This window comes from Rutidosis leptorrhynchoides, chromosome 4 (genome assembly GCF_046630445.1).
Source record: "Rutidosis leptorrhynchoides isolate AG116_Rl617_1_P2 chromosome 4, CSIRO_AGI_Rlap_v1, whole genome shotgun sequence".
NCBI lineage: Eukaryota > Viridiplantae > Streptophyta > Magnoliopsida > Asterales > Asteraceae > Rutidosis > Rutidosis leptorrhynchoides.
The window spans coordinates 526,995,587-527,016,466 of NC_092336.1; the positions used below are offsets into that span (position 1 = coordinate 526,995,587).

General features: G+C 29.0%; 1 protein-coding gene across 1 annotated transcript; it reads left to right on the forward strand.

Annotated features, from left to right (window-relative positions):
• Positions 1–16,784: 16,784 nt before the first annotated feature.
• Positions 16,785–19,493, forward strand: LOC139844955 (protein SAR DEFICIENT 1-like). Its single transcript, XM_071835174.1, has 7 exons — positions 16,785–16,989; positions 17,260–17,335; positions 17,433–17,982; positions 18,429–18,589; positions 18,689–18,883; positions 18,962–19,058; positions 19,173–19,493. The coding sequence occupies exons 1-7, from the start codon at positions 16,904–16,906 to the stop codon at positions 19,352–19,354; spliced, it is 1,347 nt and encodes a 448-aa protein (XP_071691275.1). The 5' UTR covers positions 16,785–16,903; the 3' UTR covers positions 19,355–19,493.
• Positions 19,494–20,880: the final 1,387 nt, after the last annotated feature.

The window sequence follows — 20,880 nt, forward strand, 5'->3', positions numbered from 1 at the left end:
TTTACAAACATTGCATTCGTTTTTGAAAAGAAAATCTTTCATTACATCGAAAGTTGACGACAGGCATACCATTTCATAATATATCTAACAATAATTGACTTAATAATAATCTTGATGAACGCAACGACTTGAATGCAACGTCTTTTGAAATATGTCCTGAATGACTCCAAGTAATATCTCTAAGATGAGCAAATACACAGCGGAAGATTTCTTTCATACCTGAGAATAAACATGCTTTAAATTGTCAACCAAAAGGTTGGTGAGTTCATTAGTTTATCATAAACATTCATTTTCATCATTTTAATAGACCATAAGATTTTCATTTCTCATAAATATACGTCCCATGCATAGAGACAAAAATAATCATTCATATGGTGAACACCTGGTAACCGACATTAACAAGATGCATATAAGAATATCCCCTATCATTCCGGGAAATCCTTCAGACATGATATAAACAACATCGAAGTACTAAAGCATCCGGTACTTTGGATGGGGTTCGTTAGGCCCAATAGATCTATCTTTAGGATTCGCGTCAATTAGGCGTGCACTAATTCTCAAAATTAGGGATGTTCCCTAATTCTTAGGCTATCAAGCAAAAAGGGGCATATTCGGCTTTGATCATTCAACCATATAATGTAGTTTCGATTACTTGTGTCTATTTAGTAAAATATTTATAAAAGCGCATGTATTCTCAGTCCCAAAAAATATATATTGCAAAAACATTTAAAAAGGGAGCAAATGAAACTCACCTAATGTATTTTGTAGTAAAAATACATATGACAATATTGAACAATGCAGGGTTGGCCTCGGATTCATGAACCTATATCATTTGTGTACTTATTAATATACATAATTGTAATCGAATAAGTTTATATATATCTAATTTTATTTGTTATATCCTTTTATATATCTTGTAGTTATTTAGAATTTATTCTTCTAAATTTCATTAAAACATATTCTTTATTTATGTAAATCATATCTTAACTTATATGTTATATATATTTATTTTATATTTATATCATTACAATAATTAATAACTATACTTTTAGTTATCTTGATATCTATATATATTTATATACACATGTGTTTAGTATTATATTTAAAAATCGATATTGTATAAGTAGTTTAAATGTTAGCCTATTTGATATATAGTTATATGGAATATTATCTTAATTATAGTGAATGCAATAAATATCTTTTATGAAACTAATATTTATTTGTTAAAATGATAGTTTTTATAATGATAAGTTACTAATAATAATAATAATAACTTTATAATTAATGATAATAATAATAATAATAATAATAATAATAATAATAATAATAATAATAATAATAATAATAATAATAATAATAATGATATTGTTGATAATGATACTTATGTTAATGATAATATTACTAAAAAGTGATACTAATACCAGCATTAGTGAAAATAATAATAAGTTGTGTTATTTTCGTAGTAACAATAATAATAATAATCATATTCGTAATAATAATAAAAATCATACTTTATATTAATAATAATAATAATACTTTTAATTCATAACAATATTACATAACAATAACTAAAATTATAATACTAGTGATCATATCATCAATTTTAACATAATCATAATTTATAATAACAATAACAATAATAATAATAATAATAATAATAATAATAATAATAATAATAATAATAATAATAATAATAATAATAATAATAATAATAATAATAATAATAGTAATAATAATAATAATAATAATAATAGTAATAATAATAATAATAATAATAATAATAATAATAATAATAATAATAATAATAGAATTAGAATTAAAAATAAAAATAAAAGAGTATACCCTTGAAAATTTCCTTTAAAAAGAACTGCTCAAGATGGGGCTCGAACCCGCGACCACTCCTAAACCCGTCAGCACTCTAAACCAGCTGGGCTATGCCCATTTTCCGAAATTATATCAAACCCTCTAATACTTAACCCTTATATAAATCTGTTTAGTTTCATCTCCTTCTTCAACTTCTATATTTAAGAATCAAAACTGAAACAAAATTCATTTACTTTTAATAATAATTCCAAACTGTATTTTTAGATTCAATATCCAACACATAATCAATTGATTGAGGTTAATTGAAAAAAAAATATAAAAAAAATGACAGAACAGAAAGAGCTGTTCGTCGATGGTAAAAAAAAAAATTTTGATTTTTGAAATGTAATACGTTTTACTCAATTGTTACGATGTGAATTGGGTTACAATTACTTCCTATAAACTTTAAAGACTACCAATTTAACTTGAATCGTAACATATACCTCGAATTCGATTGAAGAACTTTGGTTGACTTTTAAAAAATTAAGTTTGACTTGAAAAATTTGGATTCGTTATGAGGATTTAGAAGTTGAGAATTTACAGACAGTTTGAATAAAAGATTTCTAACAAGATTGCTTTAATACATTATGGGATTTCATTTGATTTCGAGCTTTTGATAAAAATGGGTCGAAGCAGAGATATCGAGCTGTATTCCATTTTTTTCTGTTTAATTTCTTTCACACAGTAGCCGTTTATAAATGATAATTGATACTGAAACTTAAATGATTGATAATACAGATGGATATCGAATTATAGAAGCAGAACATAAAATACGATCGATTTGGTTTTTGGTAGGGTTGATATGGGTGTCGATATGTGTCACGGGCATACAAAAAATATAAAGGGAATATGACAAATACCTAATATGCGTAATTACCTGGCAATCTGTTTCTTTTTTTTTATTTGTGTAATTACTGTATTTATATTCATATATATATATATATATATATATATATATATATATATATATATATATATATATATATATATATATATATATATATATATATATATATATATATTTATATATACCGTACCTATTTATTTATTTATCTGTATATATGGTATCTATCTATATATATATTTCAATCTATATATTGTATCAATATTTATATCCAAATTTTTATATCTCTTTTACTTATGTAATTGTATTTACAATTTATAATTTATCTTGTTAATAAATATAACTATAATAATGTTACTCTTAATATTATAAATAATAGTAATACTAATGATAATAATTCCTATAATACTTTATAAGTACAATAAAAAAATTTAATACAAATAATAACAATAATAATCATAATACTAATAATAATAATTTTTAATCATGATAACTTATACATATCAAATTCTATATATTTTATATATAATAATATTAATAATAGAAATATTAACATTTATAATGAAAGTAAGGTTAGTAACATAACTTTAATATTGTAACTTATACTTAGTCTTTATTATTAATATGATATAAATGCATCTATTGAATTTTTAATATTTATACGTTTTATAAATATTCCAACATAATAGTTATTAATAGAAATCCTTTATAGCTATATAGATTTATAATAATTTCATATATCTATTTATATCTGTTTATAACATCTTAATTATTTTGTTTATTACTTTATACTTTTAATTCCAATTGAATAATGGTTATTTTATTTATTCAAAATATTACATATACTTATATTTATATTTATATATTTTTACATAATTAGTTTCTAACAATTACATCATAAATTATATTTCAAATTATTACTTATATAAATATACACACATATCTATTTACAATTAATTGTTCGTGAATCGTCGAGAGCAGTCGAATGTCAATTGAATATATGAAACAGTTCAAACTTTTTGAGACCCAACCTTACAGACTTTGCTTATTGTGTCGGAATCATATAAAGATTAAGGTTAAATTTGGTCGGAAATTTTCGGGTTGTCACATTATTTTGGATACTCACATGCCTAAATCTATATCTGGTCCTTCAATGAAAACATATCACTTTTTAGACTTCACAGATAGCAACATAAAGGACATCAATTTGGATCATCACCAACAACATGTACACTTACTGAACAACATATTAGCTTTTTGATGTTTAATGATGTGACGAGTTGTATTTTGCAATGTAATTTTCATCAACTGATGAAGAGCTTATTAAATATCCCAGACCACCTTGCAACCAGAAAGCAAACTTAAAAACAAACAAACATTGAAAACTGTCACACCCCCTAAATGGAACCGGGGGTCATATGTGACTAACCAATATCATAACACAAGTGTAAAGCGAGAGCGACTCTAAAAGAGATATTTTTATTAAAAACCAATGTATTTAAAGCAGCGGAATTAAAGTCATTACAAATGAATCCTTAAAAATGTAAATGTAAACTTAAATGTTTTAATGCAATAATATGAATGTAAAAATCCGGACTCCAAAAGCAGCAAAGTCCAAATAGCAAACAAGTCTCTAGCAATCTTCACCTGAGACAAAACATGCTTAAAGTGTCAACCAAAAATAGTTGAGTGAACGACATAGGTTTATAATTGTTTTAGACCACAAGATTTAGTTATCAAAAGTAGTGCTGAAGTTATGATATCGAAACTAAACAAAGTTACCCCAGGATACCTTGAACTGTCAGTGTCGTTTTAATCATTATTATGTAACCAAAGACCAACGGTCAACTGGTTAGAGACATCGCTCTCAATAGGCCTACTCACAATAACTAAGTTTGCATTTATACGTAGCAATTAACGATATCATGGTAGGGATTTAGCATGAAACAAAGCATGTCAGCACAGTTAAACAGTTTTCGGGTACTTGTGTCTAAGCGTAAAATAGTTTTAAAAGCAAGCATGTGTCTCACCCCAAAAGTTCAAAATAAGTATATAAAGATAGTTAAAAAGTGGGGCTATGAAGTTCACCTTAGTAGCAAGTAAATAATTTCACGCAAGTAGTATGAACGGAGTATGTAAACGGAGGTCTCAACCTAGAGATATAACTTTTAATTAGTTAATGTCTAATAGACATAAAGTTAGTTTATTAATATAGCAAACTATATTAACAGTGACGGTTTTCGAGAAAAATTCCTATTTCTAAAAAGTTTCTATTTTTGGAAACCTACTATTTATGGAAAGCTTCCACTTATAGTAAGTTTCTAGTTTAAGAAGTTCGGGTTATAATTCTTCACAAAGATGTTGTACAATCTTGCCCAAACTTCGTTGCTATCATGCAAGTCACTCGAATGATCTGTTGTTACCGGGCGCCCAGGATTCTTGACCAGAATCTAAGTCATGGCATTCGAAATCCACAAGCGGTTCCCATAAGGCAACAAGTATCACCCTAGGCCACATGTAGCGGTGATGTTTGTAGTCTTTGTACGTTATCTTTAATTATAACCTTCATGTTGTAGGTGTATACACATAATGAATTATTAATGTACTTATTAATTATATATATAAGTGATAATATACTTAGTGTACTTTAAGTGTTACCATATAGATATATTTACAAGTTATAATAATATTATTATTATTCTTTAATTAATCAATCGTTAAGTAATCTTATCATTATACGTGTTACATATATATATATATATATATCCAAACCTACATGTTACATATACATATACTCTTTATTATTATAATGTGTATATGTTTATAGCTATAGTATATATGTATATATTTTATGTATGTGTTACATATACATAAGTGTAAAGATGATACATATATACATATAACTACTTATCAACTTTTATAATTACTTATAATATATACATGATACATATATACACTCATACATACACACACGTACATATACATACATATATACACATACGTATACACGTATGTATATATTTGCATATACACACACACACACACACATATATATATATATATATATATATACATGTACATACATACGTATGCATGCATGCATGCATGCATGTATATTATTATCATTATACTTTACTAATCCATAAAATCATAACCTTTTTAATCACAATTCTTTCAAGTTTATAACCATAATACTTAATCAACTTAACAACCTTATTCATACAACTTCATCCATATTCATTAATCCATATACTTTTATTCATCATCATGACGTAATAACTTATTAATCATCATTTAACTCATTAATCATTAACACATAAAATCATAATCTTTAACTTATTAAACTAGTTTTATGATCATAATTTAACAAGTTTAATCTTATAAATACAATACTTCACTTATTTAACTAACTTATTAATCAATAATCATAATCTTATAACCTTATCAATTTATTCATACTCTATATCATAATCATAAACTAATTCCATAACTTACTCATAATCATAATACTTTTAATCTTATTCATACATAATTATATTAACTAATTCATATTATTATTATTATTATTATTATTATTATTATTATTATTATTATTATTATTATTATTATTATTATTATTATTATTATTATTATTATTATTATTATTATTCATACTTCATAAACTTAATAACTAAAACAATATTTAAAGGTATGATTAACATTAGGGTTTTTAGGTATACCTTAGAAGATTAAGCTCAAGAAGATGATGATTGTGGACTGAAACAGAAACAGGAAACCAGCAGCTATTTACGACCCAACCAGATGGGTTTCTTGGGTCTGTTTTGGCTCGCAAACAAGTAAAACACAGCAGCAAAATCACAGCAACTTATGTCGAATTGGAGGGCTATTGTGGGTTACGAATTACAGCAAGAACAAGCCAGATGAAGGGCTGTTTACGTGGTGAAATAGAAGGCTAAAACAGTAGCAGGAAGGTGGCGATTTGAGTGGGTTTTTGGGTCTCCTGGTCACGACAGAACACATCAACAAGTGTAGCAACAATGGGTCAGTTGTGGGGCTGGTTTAGGTGTCGAATATAGCAGAAAACAGGAAAAAGTTATGGCGATTTGGAGGATTGGTTAAATGGCGATTTGCAGGAGGTATTTTGGAGGTTTGGGTGTCGACTTACAGGCTTTGTGGAAGGTTGTTTTTAGTCGACAAAAGAAGAGGGAAAAGAGCTGGAAACAGTCAACTAATGCAAGTAAAAAGGAGAGGTTTTGTGATTTGGTGCAATTATGGGAATACTTGATGCCTTTTATAGTTGAGTTAACTTGGTGATCAAGCACTTTAGATGAGATTAGGATGAATGATTTTAAGGTTAATTAGGATTCTAAACTTAGGATTAAGCTAGGATAAATTTGCTTAATGATCAAGTTATTTTCCTTTTTTTTTTTTAAAGCCGACTCCCACAATTATTTATACATATTATTTATATATATTTTTTAATTCGGAAATTTAGTATTTATTTACATATTTTATATTTTTTTAAGTTACTTTTATTTTAAATAAGTTGTATTTATTTAATTTACATTATTTGTCCATATCCTTTTGTTAAATTTTAATTTAGTTCTAATTAGTTTTTAAATTTATAATTTGACACAATTTATATTACATATAGTTTATATAATAAAAATATCACATAAATACATAAACTTATATTAACAGGAAATATTGATCAAAAATTTACTATTTAATCAAAGTTTTGTTAAATAAAGTTTATGAGCACAAAGTCCTAATAGTTGAACAGTATAAAAAGAAATGGAAAATTGAGGGTCGTCATAAAAACTATCTAGGAGCGAGCTAACCTAGACTAAGCCAATCATACAACTAACGAACAAATTACAATTACATTTGAATCGCTTTATGAGAATTTTTTTTTATTTTGACATCGGTTTGAGATCATTAAGAGGACTTAACCACTAAGCAAATGCCAATTCAAAAAAAAAAAGAAATTAATATTAAAATTGAACCTACACTTTTGACTATTAATGCAAAACTTTATTGTTAGTTTACATCTTTTCTCTAATTATGTTATTGTATATCAACGTTAGTCACCTCATGGGCCGTGCGTATGCACGGCCAAAGAGCCTACTAGTATATATATATATGAATTAAATCACAATGATATGGAAATATATTATATATTTATGTTATAAGCATTAAAACACAATGATACTGTCAAATCCATATATTGTTGACATTGACATATCTATAATCTTTTTCGACGGGAGCAAAATTTAGCTAAAATAATTTGAATCATTTTAGTTGACAACGTCAAAATGTCAAAAAAGAAAATTATAATAAATGATATATTAATGGACAAATAGCCCCAAAAAGATTTTTTGTTGATATATTAAATGATATATTAATTTGCTTGTTCAATATTTCAATTAATTCATATAGATTGATAGATTGGTTGATTTTATGTACAGGACAATAATATAGAATGTACATATAGTTTTTTTGTTGATTAATTAGTTATGGAAGTGTTTTTATGTTTCGGTGGTGATTTAATTATAAGATTATTAGGGTTTATGAATGTTGTTGAGATGGAGAAGAGATGAAGAGGAAGGTGATATACGATAGAAGAGAAAATGGTAAATTTATGAAAATACCCTCAAATGTTACTCATGTGAACCACTTAACGGACTGACAAAAACGTCCGTCAGACCGAGTGACCAACCACAAAACCATGTGCATAGTTGGGTGATCAACCACGTCCAAAATAAATGTTAGTGGCTAATGTGAAATATTTGACCAACATGAGTGACCAACGACTTAATTTTTTCTATTTATAATTCATAGTTATATTTTATATTTATATTTATTAATTAAACACGAGAAAAAACATACTCCGTAGATATGTACTCCATTTTTCATAGTGGTGGTCCCCATAATAAAAATAAAATAATAAAAAAATACTAAAGATAAGACCATCTTCTTCCCTAACACTTCAATAACCCACATTTTCAGCTTTAAACAATCAACCCACCTTTTTCAAACCATGTGAAAATAAAATAAAAAAATAAATTCTAATAACAAAGTAAATATGCTCGTGATGAAATCAACCACGAAATGGAGTATGAGCTTTGATTGACAGCACAATGGCGGCTTACTCCCAATGGTGCTATGAAATTGGCGAAGAAATTAGCCGAAGAAAGACACATGTTAGGAGTGCTCTTATAGGAGAGCGATTTTACCAATTCAACTACATATTTTCGATTTCTTTACCACCAATCTTATGAGAAGCAAACTCAACACACGCTACCTTAAAATGTCCCCAGACAGCCAGCCCTTACTAGGTTGATTTGTCAATTACGGGGTATCTTTTTATACTTAATTTATTTGTCAATTACGGGGTATCTTTTTATACTTAATTTATGATCAGATACTCACACATGGTAATATTATAAGTACTTTAAAAAAATTGGGGCGGGTGACCCCAATTACCTCAAGGACAATCCACCCCTGTAAGAAGGTACGACGTTATTTAAGATCGAGTGATGAGAGAAATGTCAATTCTTGCTAAATCTTTCATACATGATGGTAAGTGAATTATAATTGTCGTGTTTTATTCTCTTTTGTTATGTTTTCCACGTAAAATTACGTGCTTATTTTTTTTCAATTTCACTGTTTATTACTCTGTAATTTTTTGTGGTAGTACTATGTAGTAATAATTGGTGAAATTTGTACACCCCGTGTTCATAGTGATATATAGATTGGGTAAAATTGTCTCACTAATTCGCAACAAACGATTAATAAAAAAATAGTAAATAAACAGAAATATGAAAATTTAACATGAAGACTCTAAAACAGGAAGAAAAAACAACGGACTCTCATAGAGAAATCAACTATATCACAAATTGTTACAATAACATAAACCACTCTCTCAAAACCGACTACATTCTCCAAAGATTTAACTAATACTATTCTTAGATAATAGAAAGAAAGAATTTATTAAATATTAAAGTGTATTGTTTGTTACAAGTTGGAAGTGGGACTTTGCCCTCCTTTTATAACCAATAAGTTCATCTCTAACTTCTTCCATACACCTATGTGGGACAACTTTCTTTTATAGCTTAAAAGTCACTCATATTTCTTCCATCCATATGTGGGACAGGTAACCTCGTCTCTTCTAGCCAAAATAAAACCAACAAATCTATACCATTTGAATAGAAAAGGATAACGACACTTCCACATTGCAATGATAACCGACGTAGACACTTCCTCAACAACAACTTCAAGTTTCCAACATTCATGCCGCTGACATTATCTCTAACTCAATACAAGAGAAAAATACTCCGACGTCGATATTGTCTAAACCAACAAACATTTTCAAAAGCAACAGTTATTAAACTGAGTGAATTATCATACTTCACCATAAAGGAGTATCACCATTTAGAACAACACATTGTAATAATTTCACATTGACACATGTTGAACTACCAACTAAAAATTTATGATACAACTTCTCCGTTTGGCTTTCTCGAAAGTTCATCAGTAACCAACATCAGTTTTCACCACACAACTTGCATTAAAGCCAAATCAATGCCCATGTGTAACTTACGGAACCGCTAACAAACATCTCTTTTCATGGAAGCGCGAACACACCATCAGGATGAATTAACTTTATAGGAATTCACCATTCTCTGTAACAACAAAGACATTGTTATCGTCTTCGGAGCCATTAGCCGAATTATCTCCACCTAGACAATTAACCCTTACATGTCTAGTCTTCCCGCACCTCTAACATACCAGATTCTTTCGAGAGTATTTTTCCTCCGATATATAGCACACTAATATTGTACCTTCTGACGAAGAGACACGATTACCTTCTAGTGTTTTCTCCTCAGAAAAGAGTTTGCTAGTAACATCTTCAAACTTCAAAGTTTCTTTCACGGTCATCAGAATATGTTTTATGTGCACATAAGTCGATGATAAAGATAATATCAGCTTCAGAGTTTTATCATCATCATCATCATCATCATCATCATCATCATCTACTTTAACCCCAATAGCCTCCAGTCCCAAAACGTACCATTAAGAATACTCAAATGATCTGAAATTTTTGTGCATCCATGCACACGTAAAGTACAACGGCTTCATCTTATCCAAAAGCTCCGTATCTATTGATAACATGTGACCATTTGCAAATGTTCTTTGCAAGGCATAAACGAACCGAACTTACAGTCAGAATCACCACCATAATTATATCCAAATCAGATAACCTAAGCTCGCATATTATTCTATCGAATACAAAACAAACAACATATAATTGGTTCTGATGTGGAAGCTCAGCCAAAGCCGCGATCACAAAGCATACTTGTGACGACTCAAAAATTTCCGACCAAATTTAAACTTAATCTTTATATGATTTCGACACAATAAGAAAAGTCTGTAAAGTTGAATCTCAAAATTTTTGAACTACTTTCATATAATCAATTACCCTTTGACTGTGCTCGACGATTCAAGAACATTTATGTGTATATAGTTATGTATATATAATATATAGTTATATTAATTGAAAAACGTTAACAAAGTATTAGATGTATAATACTTTACATGAACGTATTTGTTTCAATATATTTATGGACGGAATTAAACGATAATATCAAATGAATGAATTATTAGATACATTGTGATATGATTATGGGTCTCTGTTATGAGGTCCACTGTGATTTAAGAAATCTGATCTTTTTATCAATATTCGGAAAATGGTAAAGTAATTTACAAGTAGGAACAAAAGTGTCAACTAACGATAACAGGACAAAAGTTAGTGGAGATTCCTGTTTAATTTTCAATGCACACTTTACAATAATTGCCTCGTGTCTCTTGATAAGTTAATTATTTAATTATCATAATATTGAAAACATTTTATGATATAGATGAAACCTTTTAAAAAATGACTTTGAATATATATATATATATATATATATATATATATATATATATATATATATATATATATATATATATATATATATATATATATATATATATATATATATATATATTAGTTTTGAAAAACTGAACGTTATATCGTTAAATAAAGATTTCGATTATATATATATATATATATGTTATACAAATTTCTAAACAATGATATATATATATTTTACTACATAATAAAATATAATATTAGCACATATTAAAATAGATATAAAACAATTTGATTATATTTAATTTTCTTGTATTAAAGATTTTAAAATAATATTATTTAATATATTATAATAAATAACGAGCCGATGATTTAAAGAAGCAATTGACCAAAACACTCAAATGAATAAGTTATATTTCAATTAGTATAAATATTGGTGAAATAAGTCTAATTATTGATAAAGGTACGTGTCACGAAACGTAAAGTACAAGTTTTCTAAGCGTACGAAAGGACGTTCGAAAAACCAGAACCGGTACGTAAGTCGAGCGTCAACGTACAATTCATCGATGCAAAAATTACAAATCAACTATGCACGAGAATATAATATAATATTTAATTAATTCTAAAGATTAAATATAACATATATTAAATAATATATATGTAATATGTCGATAGCCATAAACTTTGCAAATGTGAGCTGGATTGTGTCTCATGCGATCGCATGAGCTCTCCACACAATCCTCATGCAATCGCATGAGGGGGTAGGTGGGCTGAATTGCTTATAAATTGAATTCGAGCTGTTTTCTGAATTCATTCACTCCTTCTTTTTCTTTCGCATAAACATATATACATATATAATAATAATAATAATAATAATAATAATAATAATAATAATAATAATAATAATAATAATAATAATAATAATAATAATAATAATAATAATAATAATAATAATAATAATAATAATTATTATTATTATTATTATTATTATTATTATTATTATTATTAAAGATTAATATTATTATTAATCTTATTATTATTAGTAGTATTAGTATTATTATTAGTATATACCTAAAATACTACGACGAGGTCATGAGTACATTATTTTCAAAACGGATTTTATGAGCGGGATAAAGCTAAGGAAATTATGGGTTATAGCTATGGAGGTTATGAGTATGATTCGGGGGTATGCTCGTGAGGTCAATCTAGTGTTTATCATCTTCGTTGCGTCTACGTACTTTCCTACAATATTGAATCACAATATTGATACGTGAGCATTCACATCTTATCTTTTATATATTAATAGTGTATCCATGTCTAGTGCTCGAGTATATATGTTTATGCATGCTTGTATGCTTTAATTTTGTCGTTAGATAGTTTATGATGAATCACGAATTTGATACATATGCTACTGATATAAAGTATATGATATGCATGTTTTTAGAAAGCTGGCGAAAAATTATTAACTTTTCATTTAGAAATCGCGTGATTTTGATGAACGGATTAAAAGATATGGTCAACTGAATTATGGTTAACGTTAATTGAAATTGTGTTTGAAACTGTAAATTAATATTTAAACAACTTGTCTATGAGATTAATAAATTAGATTTTCAAATATTACTAATCAAGTAAATGAATTTCTATATAAAGCACGTCTCGTCTTGTTGAACAATTGTCAAAGTTGACTGTCTTATCATGTTTTAAAGCTTTATAAACACTATAATCTGATTTTACAAGTATTGGAAAGCTATGTGAAATAATAAAATATTTTCGATTGCCATGATAATTCAAATATAATATAATTCCTGAAATAAATAATATTTTGAGTTTGATAAACTATAAATTCGTTCAATTATCAAGACTTATACTATGTTAATAAACATGTATAGATTTAAAGATCATATTGGGTCAGGTTGACTTTTGAGATGACTTTTGTTAACTTTTGCATGTCAGTCTCGAGCATTACGATTGTGATACACTATGACCCGACCTAGCTTGTTAGACATTTATTGACCAACATATGTTCTCTAGGTTGAGATCTATGGTTACTTTGCATTCCGAGTTTCGGTCACATTTCGATGAATGACCTTTTGTGCTGCTAAGGTGAGTTTCATTTGTTCCCTTTTTAATTGCTTTTGCAATCTATATTTTTGGGCTGAGAATACATGCACTTTATTTAAACGCAATGGACACAAGTACATATAAAATTCTACACCGAGTTTGAACCGAAAATTCCTTAGCCTTGGTAACTAGTAACTGCCAGTTATAAGAACTGGTGGGCACGAGTAGTAGTATATGGATCCATAGGGCTTGACATCCCCGTCTGTTCCAGGTATAGAAACCCTAGCCTGAACTATAAAACAGACGTATGCTATTTGAGTTTAGTACATGTTAGATTGCGTGTATTGTACATGTTGGTTGCATGTATGTTAAAATAGGGGTACTTAATATAACATTAAAGTTTAGTTACTAGGGTGCTCAATTTCGTAGAATCTTTTGATAAACGTTTCTGATGAAATAACTGAAATCTTATGATCCACCTTTATATACAGATTATGTGCAACACTAAAACTATGAACTCACCAACCTTTGTGTTGACACATTTAAGCATGTTTATTCTCAGGTTCCTAGAAGTCTTCCGCTGTTTGCTTATACGTTATACAAGTTATGTGCATGGAGTCATACATGCTTTATTCGAGAAAACTTTGCATTCACAAAATCATCACCATGTATCTTATTTGACTGTATTGTCAACGGATGTATTGTTAAAAACTATTATATACGTTGATTGTCTATACGTAGAAATCATCAGATGTCGAAAACCTTGGATTTATATATTCATTTATGGTGTGCCTTTTCAAAAGAATGCAATGTTTACTAAATGTATCATATAGAGGTCAAAACCTCACTATGAAATCAATGAATGATGTATTCGTCCAAATGGAATTGGACGGGTCATCACAATACTCCAACCTTTGAAACCTAGATACCCTATATGATCTATAGAATTCTTTTATGATGTGGAAGCTTAGACAAAGCCACGGCCACAGAGCATACTCCGACCTTGTATTACCTAGACCCCCGTCAAACCTAACGCTCTGATACCACTTGCTGAGAAAAATGGTCTCATTAATTCTCAACACGCGGCTAATGAAAAACAGTAAAGAAAATCACGGGCCCTTAAAGAGAGAATTTAACTACTTCGTATATCACATATTGTGACAATGACATAGATCACTCTTTTAAAATCGACTACACTCTCTAAAGATTAAACTAATACAACTTTTAGACAAGAGAAAGAAAAAATCGATCAAATATTTAAAATGTATTGATGAGTCCAAGTTAAAAGTGTGAGTTAACTCAAATTTTATAATCAAGAAATTCATCTCCAACTTCTTTCACTTACTTATTATTAGCGACAACTTTCATTTATTGTCAAGAAAGTCACTCATATCATCCACAACGATTCGGCTATTTTTGATACGGATAGTGAAATCAATCTTGTGGTTGGGCAAGAAACTTCTTTTAAAAAGAGCACAATTAATGGTAAAAAATTTGGGGAAAAAAACTTACATTTAAAGAAGAATTAAAAAACTTTGACATCTTAATGCAAGATATGAAAGACGACGAGCTCCTCGTCAACTCACCAAAGCTATGAGGCTTGCCTCATGGAACACCCGGGGCCTTGGTAATAAATCAAGAGATCGTATGGCGGGTAAACTAGTCAATCTCTTCAAATACAATTTTTGGATATACAAGAAACGATGGTTCAAGGTATTGCACTACCCGTTCTCATTGAAGTGTGGAAACATTTTTCTTTTAAGGCGGTTCAAGTTAATGCTTTGGGTCGATCGAGTGATTTGGTTTCCATGTGGTGGACCAATTTCTTCACTCTAATTAAATGTTGGAAAAACATTGGATTGCTATTATCATGAGTTCACTCTTCAAACAACCTTGAAGCCCAATTTTCTGTTAAAGAAGTTCAAGATGCCGTAAATGGTTTCGATGGTAACAAATCACCGGGTCCGAATAGAAGACTGTCTCCCTTCAATTCTTCTAAAAGGCATGGTTCGTTTTAGAAGACTCGATCATGGAAATCCTCTCTGTACAAACATGGTTCAAAGGGGGTGGAACTTGCATTTGATACATCCACTGACTCATTTTGAACGTATTATGTCACTTGAATTATCCTCCTTTTTGTCAAGATTTAGTTTGATTGACAACGAAATGGATCGTGTTACTTCGAAGTCCGATTCATGTGACTCGTTTTAGGTTGCCAACGCGGTTGGAATAATTATACAATCAAGCAATATCTCATCCCCGGTTTGGCCTAAAGTTGTATGGGGAAATAACGTTCCTTTCAAAGATGGTTATTCCAAGATCGGTTGAAGAATTTTCGTTTATTTGGCACTTTGGTATGGGTATTAACGCTTTGAAGTATTGGAAGATGATTGGTCCCGCAAACTTGTGGGCAATTTGGATAGCCCGAAATGACTTCATATTCAATAGATAATTCACTTGTCGTTCTATCATGATGCGCAACATCAAGTTTAAGGTCTTCTTATGGGCAACGAACCTCAACTTATGCAACGGTTTTCGATCTTTCATTTGGGAACAAAATCCCTTTTTGTTATGTATGTAGGCTTTTGTACGCCCACTTTATCTTTGTATTTCTTTCAACTTATGATCGAGCAATTCTCCATCATTGTATTTTGACGAGTTTCTTCATTACTTTAATGAAGTTCTCTACTTTCAATGAAGTATATAAAAAACTTTTGCCATTAAAAATAAATAAATAAAAATCCACAATGATATAGTGCAAGTAACCTTATCTTTTCTTCTAGTAAAATAAAACCAACAATATACTTCATCATCAAATGTGATTTAAATTATTATATTATACGAATTATAATACTTCAAACGATGGTACATGATTAAAAATAGTAGCATACGGGTTACTTTCCCTATATTATCGATCTCAAACGTGGTTAGAAGATAATTTGAGTACTTGACTTTAGAATATAAGTCAACGTTAACAAGTAGTTTTGATACGGAGTATTATACAATCAAGAATATTAGATATCTTTAAGACTCATTCTCTACTACCAACCTACTTCCTCATGCATTCCACGAAGCTTCCCATTTTCACCACTCCTTTTATTTATAAATGCCAAAAGACTTCACCGTTTTTGGTCTTCCTCCTTTATTTATCGCTCATTAAACTCATATAGCTTTCACTCAAAGCTAGCTACCAAATCTTCAATTTTGTTACTAACGGAAAGATGACGAAAAGGTTAGCCGATCAACCCGACAGTGATCGATATATGCATAACGAAAGACGCCGTCGAGCTAGACCTTCTTTGGCTTCGTACGTCTTGTTTTTCATATTCACTATATACTCATTTACCGGAATTTTTAAATTAGGTCTTTTGTAAAGATTGTCCTTAAGGTGTAAAAAAGTACAATTATATAACTGTCACTTTAAATAAATAAAAAATAACCGCTACCTACAAAACTTTTATTTACGTTAATAGTTGTCATTAGAAAAGACCTTCAATTTATTAGAAACGCAAATTTGTACACTCGTATCGTTCAAATGGAAATATATGCTTATTCTCTCTGTCTTGATTTTGGACAGTGCAATAGGAGAAGTTGTGAAGATGAATTTCATCCAAAATTTCTGCACAACTTTAGAACCGATGCTTCGAAAAGTGGTATTTATATACATGATCATTCTTGATATGTTTTAGATGATTGTTTTATTAATTAGAATTTAATAGTACTCGTAATAATTAGTGTGTCTTACCATAGGTACATCAGGAGGTGGAAAATGGATTAAGGAGAAGATTATTACTACCATCTTACTATGCAACGTCGAATTCCATGTGTATGAAAGAACTCGAACCGTCAACCATGCAACTCAAATTTAGGAAAAATCCAACACTGCCGGTTTTCACAGGCACCAAAATACTAGACGAAGACGGAAATCCACTTGAAATATATCTTTTCGACGTAATCAAGAATCAAGAATGTACTATTCCTTGTGCTTTAAAATTACAAATTGTTGTCGTAGATGGCGATTTCCCATTGGCAGACAATAAGATATGGACAGGTGATGAGTTTGAGAAGAATATTGTGAAGGAAAGAAGAGGAAAAAGGCCATTGCTTGCGGGCGATTTGAGTGTTACCATGAGAGATGGTGTTGTTTTCATAGGTGATATTGAGTTAACTGATAATTCAAGCTGGATTAGGAGCAGAAAGTTTAGAATTGCGGCTCGAGTTGTTCAAGGAGCGACGCCTGGATTGGTTGTACGCGAGGCTATGACTGAAGCCTTTGTAGTTAAAGATCATCGTGGTGAACGTACGTCTTCTTTCTTTATAATCATCTTAATGAATTGACATGAATGGAGGCAAACTATGACATGAATATATGTCAATTATGACTTATACTGTATATGACAACAAACCAAAAAGTTAATATAAAAGACAGAATTTATCACGTAGTGAAATATCGCTTTTATGATTGACCATAAAGAACTCTAGTTTTGATTTAGTGCATAGTAAGAATTCGTTTTTTTTTTTTTTTTTTTTTTTTAAAAGATTGCAATCGAAGTAATATGTAGTCACATGTATATGTCACATGTTTGATGCCAATTTATTTGAACTAGTGATGTCTAACTATATATATACTACTATATTACTTGTTTACGGAATATTATTTTGACATATATAAATCAAACAAAATTCTACCAAAAATTAAACCATGGACTTAATTGATGGATCTACATATGTACTATGTATGTATAGTCTACAAGAAGCATCATCCACCAATGCTTGAGGATGAGGTATGGCGCTTAGAGAAGATTGGAAAAGATGGAGCATTCCATAAGAAGCTTGCTGCAAATGATATCAAGAACGTCCAAGATTTTTTAAAGCTTTCGGTTGTCAGTGAGACTAAACTAAGAAAAGTAATTAATATAATCGCTTTCTTTGCACTTCCAATTTTCATCTTATACTATACGTACAGATTGATTATATATGATCATACTTATTGTCCTGTTGGACAGATCTTAGGGCTTGGGATGTCGGATAAAATGTGGGACACAACAATTAATCATGCCAGGAAATGTGTTTTACAGAACAAGCTCTATATATCGCGTGGACCAAATCATACCATCTACTTGAACCCTGTCTGCCAAGTAGTCAAAGTGGTGATCAATGGAGAAAGCTTCAGTGGCAATAACCTTTCAACCGTAAATAAGGTTCGCACTATTAGTAAACAGAACAAACCTAGACGCGATGGTAAAAAGTGACTAATAAAGATTTAATTTACCTTGCAGGCTTATATTCAAAAATTTGTTGTAGAGGCTTTTCGTAATTGGAACTCTTTAGAAGTAATTGAAGGTCTTGAGAATGAAACTTTACTTTTAACACAAGGTACTTCACTATTCATTATGCACTTAAAACTGATGAATGCTATATCACTATTATTTTGCTTGAGTTTTTAGTATCTTGAACTTGTTTTCACAGTAATGTGATCATTTTTAATAGGTGATATGGCCGATCAGTACTCGAGTAACAACCCAAGATCATGTGAGTTAGCCTTAGTTTCAGACCAAGATCATGTGGGTGTGGTGGGTAGCAGTTACTATTATGCTCCAGGCGAGGCTTATAACTTTTCAGAGTCTTCACCAGAAGACCAACTTGCAGCAAAATACGGTTTCATCAAGTGATTTTTAATGCTACTTTGTTGATTGTTGATCGATTTGTTTTATATGATCAACATATTGCAATCATTGCATACCCTTTTTATAAAACTATTTATAAGTCAATTAATTGAACGTTGTTTGTAAATTCAAGTAGTTTGTAAATATTTCATTCACTATCTTTTATTTCATTAGGTCGCAATCTATCTATCTGTAGTTAATATTAAAATGCTATAATGATGATGTCATTATTAGGCTAATTCCTTTGTTAAAAAAAATTAAAAAGAAAAAAAAATCTAAACATGGTGGGTGATGTCATTAATCTAAATAATTTTGAATAAAAAATAAATCTTATTAATTAATTATTATTATTATCTTATTAATAATTATTTTAATTATTAAAATTAAATAATTTTGAATTATTTTAATTAATTATTTTGAATTTAGTATGAAAAGGTATAAAAGCTAGAAAGATGGAAACTAATTATAAATTTATATTTTAATTTACACTTTTAAAATAAAATATCAACCAATATTATCTCTTATGGATTGTTTAATATGCATTTTAGGTGTTTGATGCAATGTTCAGCTGACGAGTTTCTTAGTCGGACTCTGTGGTTCTACGGGTCATTAAACCAAATAACTTTAGCATTTACGTTCACTTAATACCTAAAACATATCATTAAATTGTTTCGTTTAAACAAACCCGTAGTTCTACGGGTCATTTCACTAGTATATATATATATTTTTATATAAAAAAAATTAAGATTAATTAATGCTTTTTAACATGTGTTATAGGATCACATGTTAACATAACCCTCCAAATAAATAACCCTCCAAATAAATGTAAAGATTGTTTCTGTTTTGTTTTTTAATCATGATTACCAATACAATTACAATGATTACAAATACCTTACAATTACAAATTACAATTTGATTATAAGATGTCACTAACAAATTGTTTTACCCTAACTTTTCAATTTACCCCTAACTTTTTATGTATATCTTTTATTTTAAACGCATAAAGAAAGGATATAAAAAAATATCACTACATTATTTATTCTTATATATTATTAGAGGTGGACTACTAATTTAGAATAATCCAAGAAAAATTTGAACTATAAAATCCGGACAGAAAGAATGTAAAAAAATATGTTTATTGCACCGTAGTTGGTAATGTTTGACTTAATTAATGAATTAAAGGATTTTTAGCCTAACGGTATAGAAGTAACTCATCGATGTTAATATCGTGAATTCGAGTTTCGTGATAAATGTCATAATTTACAAATTAAGGTAAATGTCACAAATCACATTTTGTTAAAACATTTAGTTCCAAATTATCAATACGATATTCTACTCTTTTCCATTATGATTAGTTTATTTATTGTTACAGTATTAACATGGGAGCTGATTTTTGCACCGTCTCATCATTATTATACACCACTAAAATAATGTTTTTATCATGAAAATAAACACGGTCACAAGAGGAGCCAGCCCAAATTATTGGTGGGTTTCTGCCGTTGATTAAGCATTTATTTTCCAAAGGGTATATA

What these genes read in the sequence shown, in the direction of transcription:
- LOC139844955 (XM_071835174.1), top strand. Translation starts at nt 16,904, where the DNA reads ATGACGAAAAGGTTAGCCGATCAACCCGACAGTGATCGATATATGCAT. An exon ending in TAAAGATCATCGTGGTGAAC is followed by an intron (nt 17,983 to 18,428) that starts GTACGTCTTCTT and finishes ATGTATGTATAG; the next exon opens with TCTACAAGAAGCATCATCCA. An exon ending in ACCTTTCAACCGTAAATAAG is followed by an intron (nt 18,884 to 18,961) that starts GTTCGCACTATT and finishes TTTACCTTGCAG; the next exon opens with GCTTATATTCAAAAATTTGT.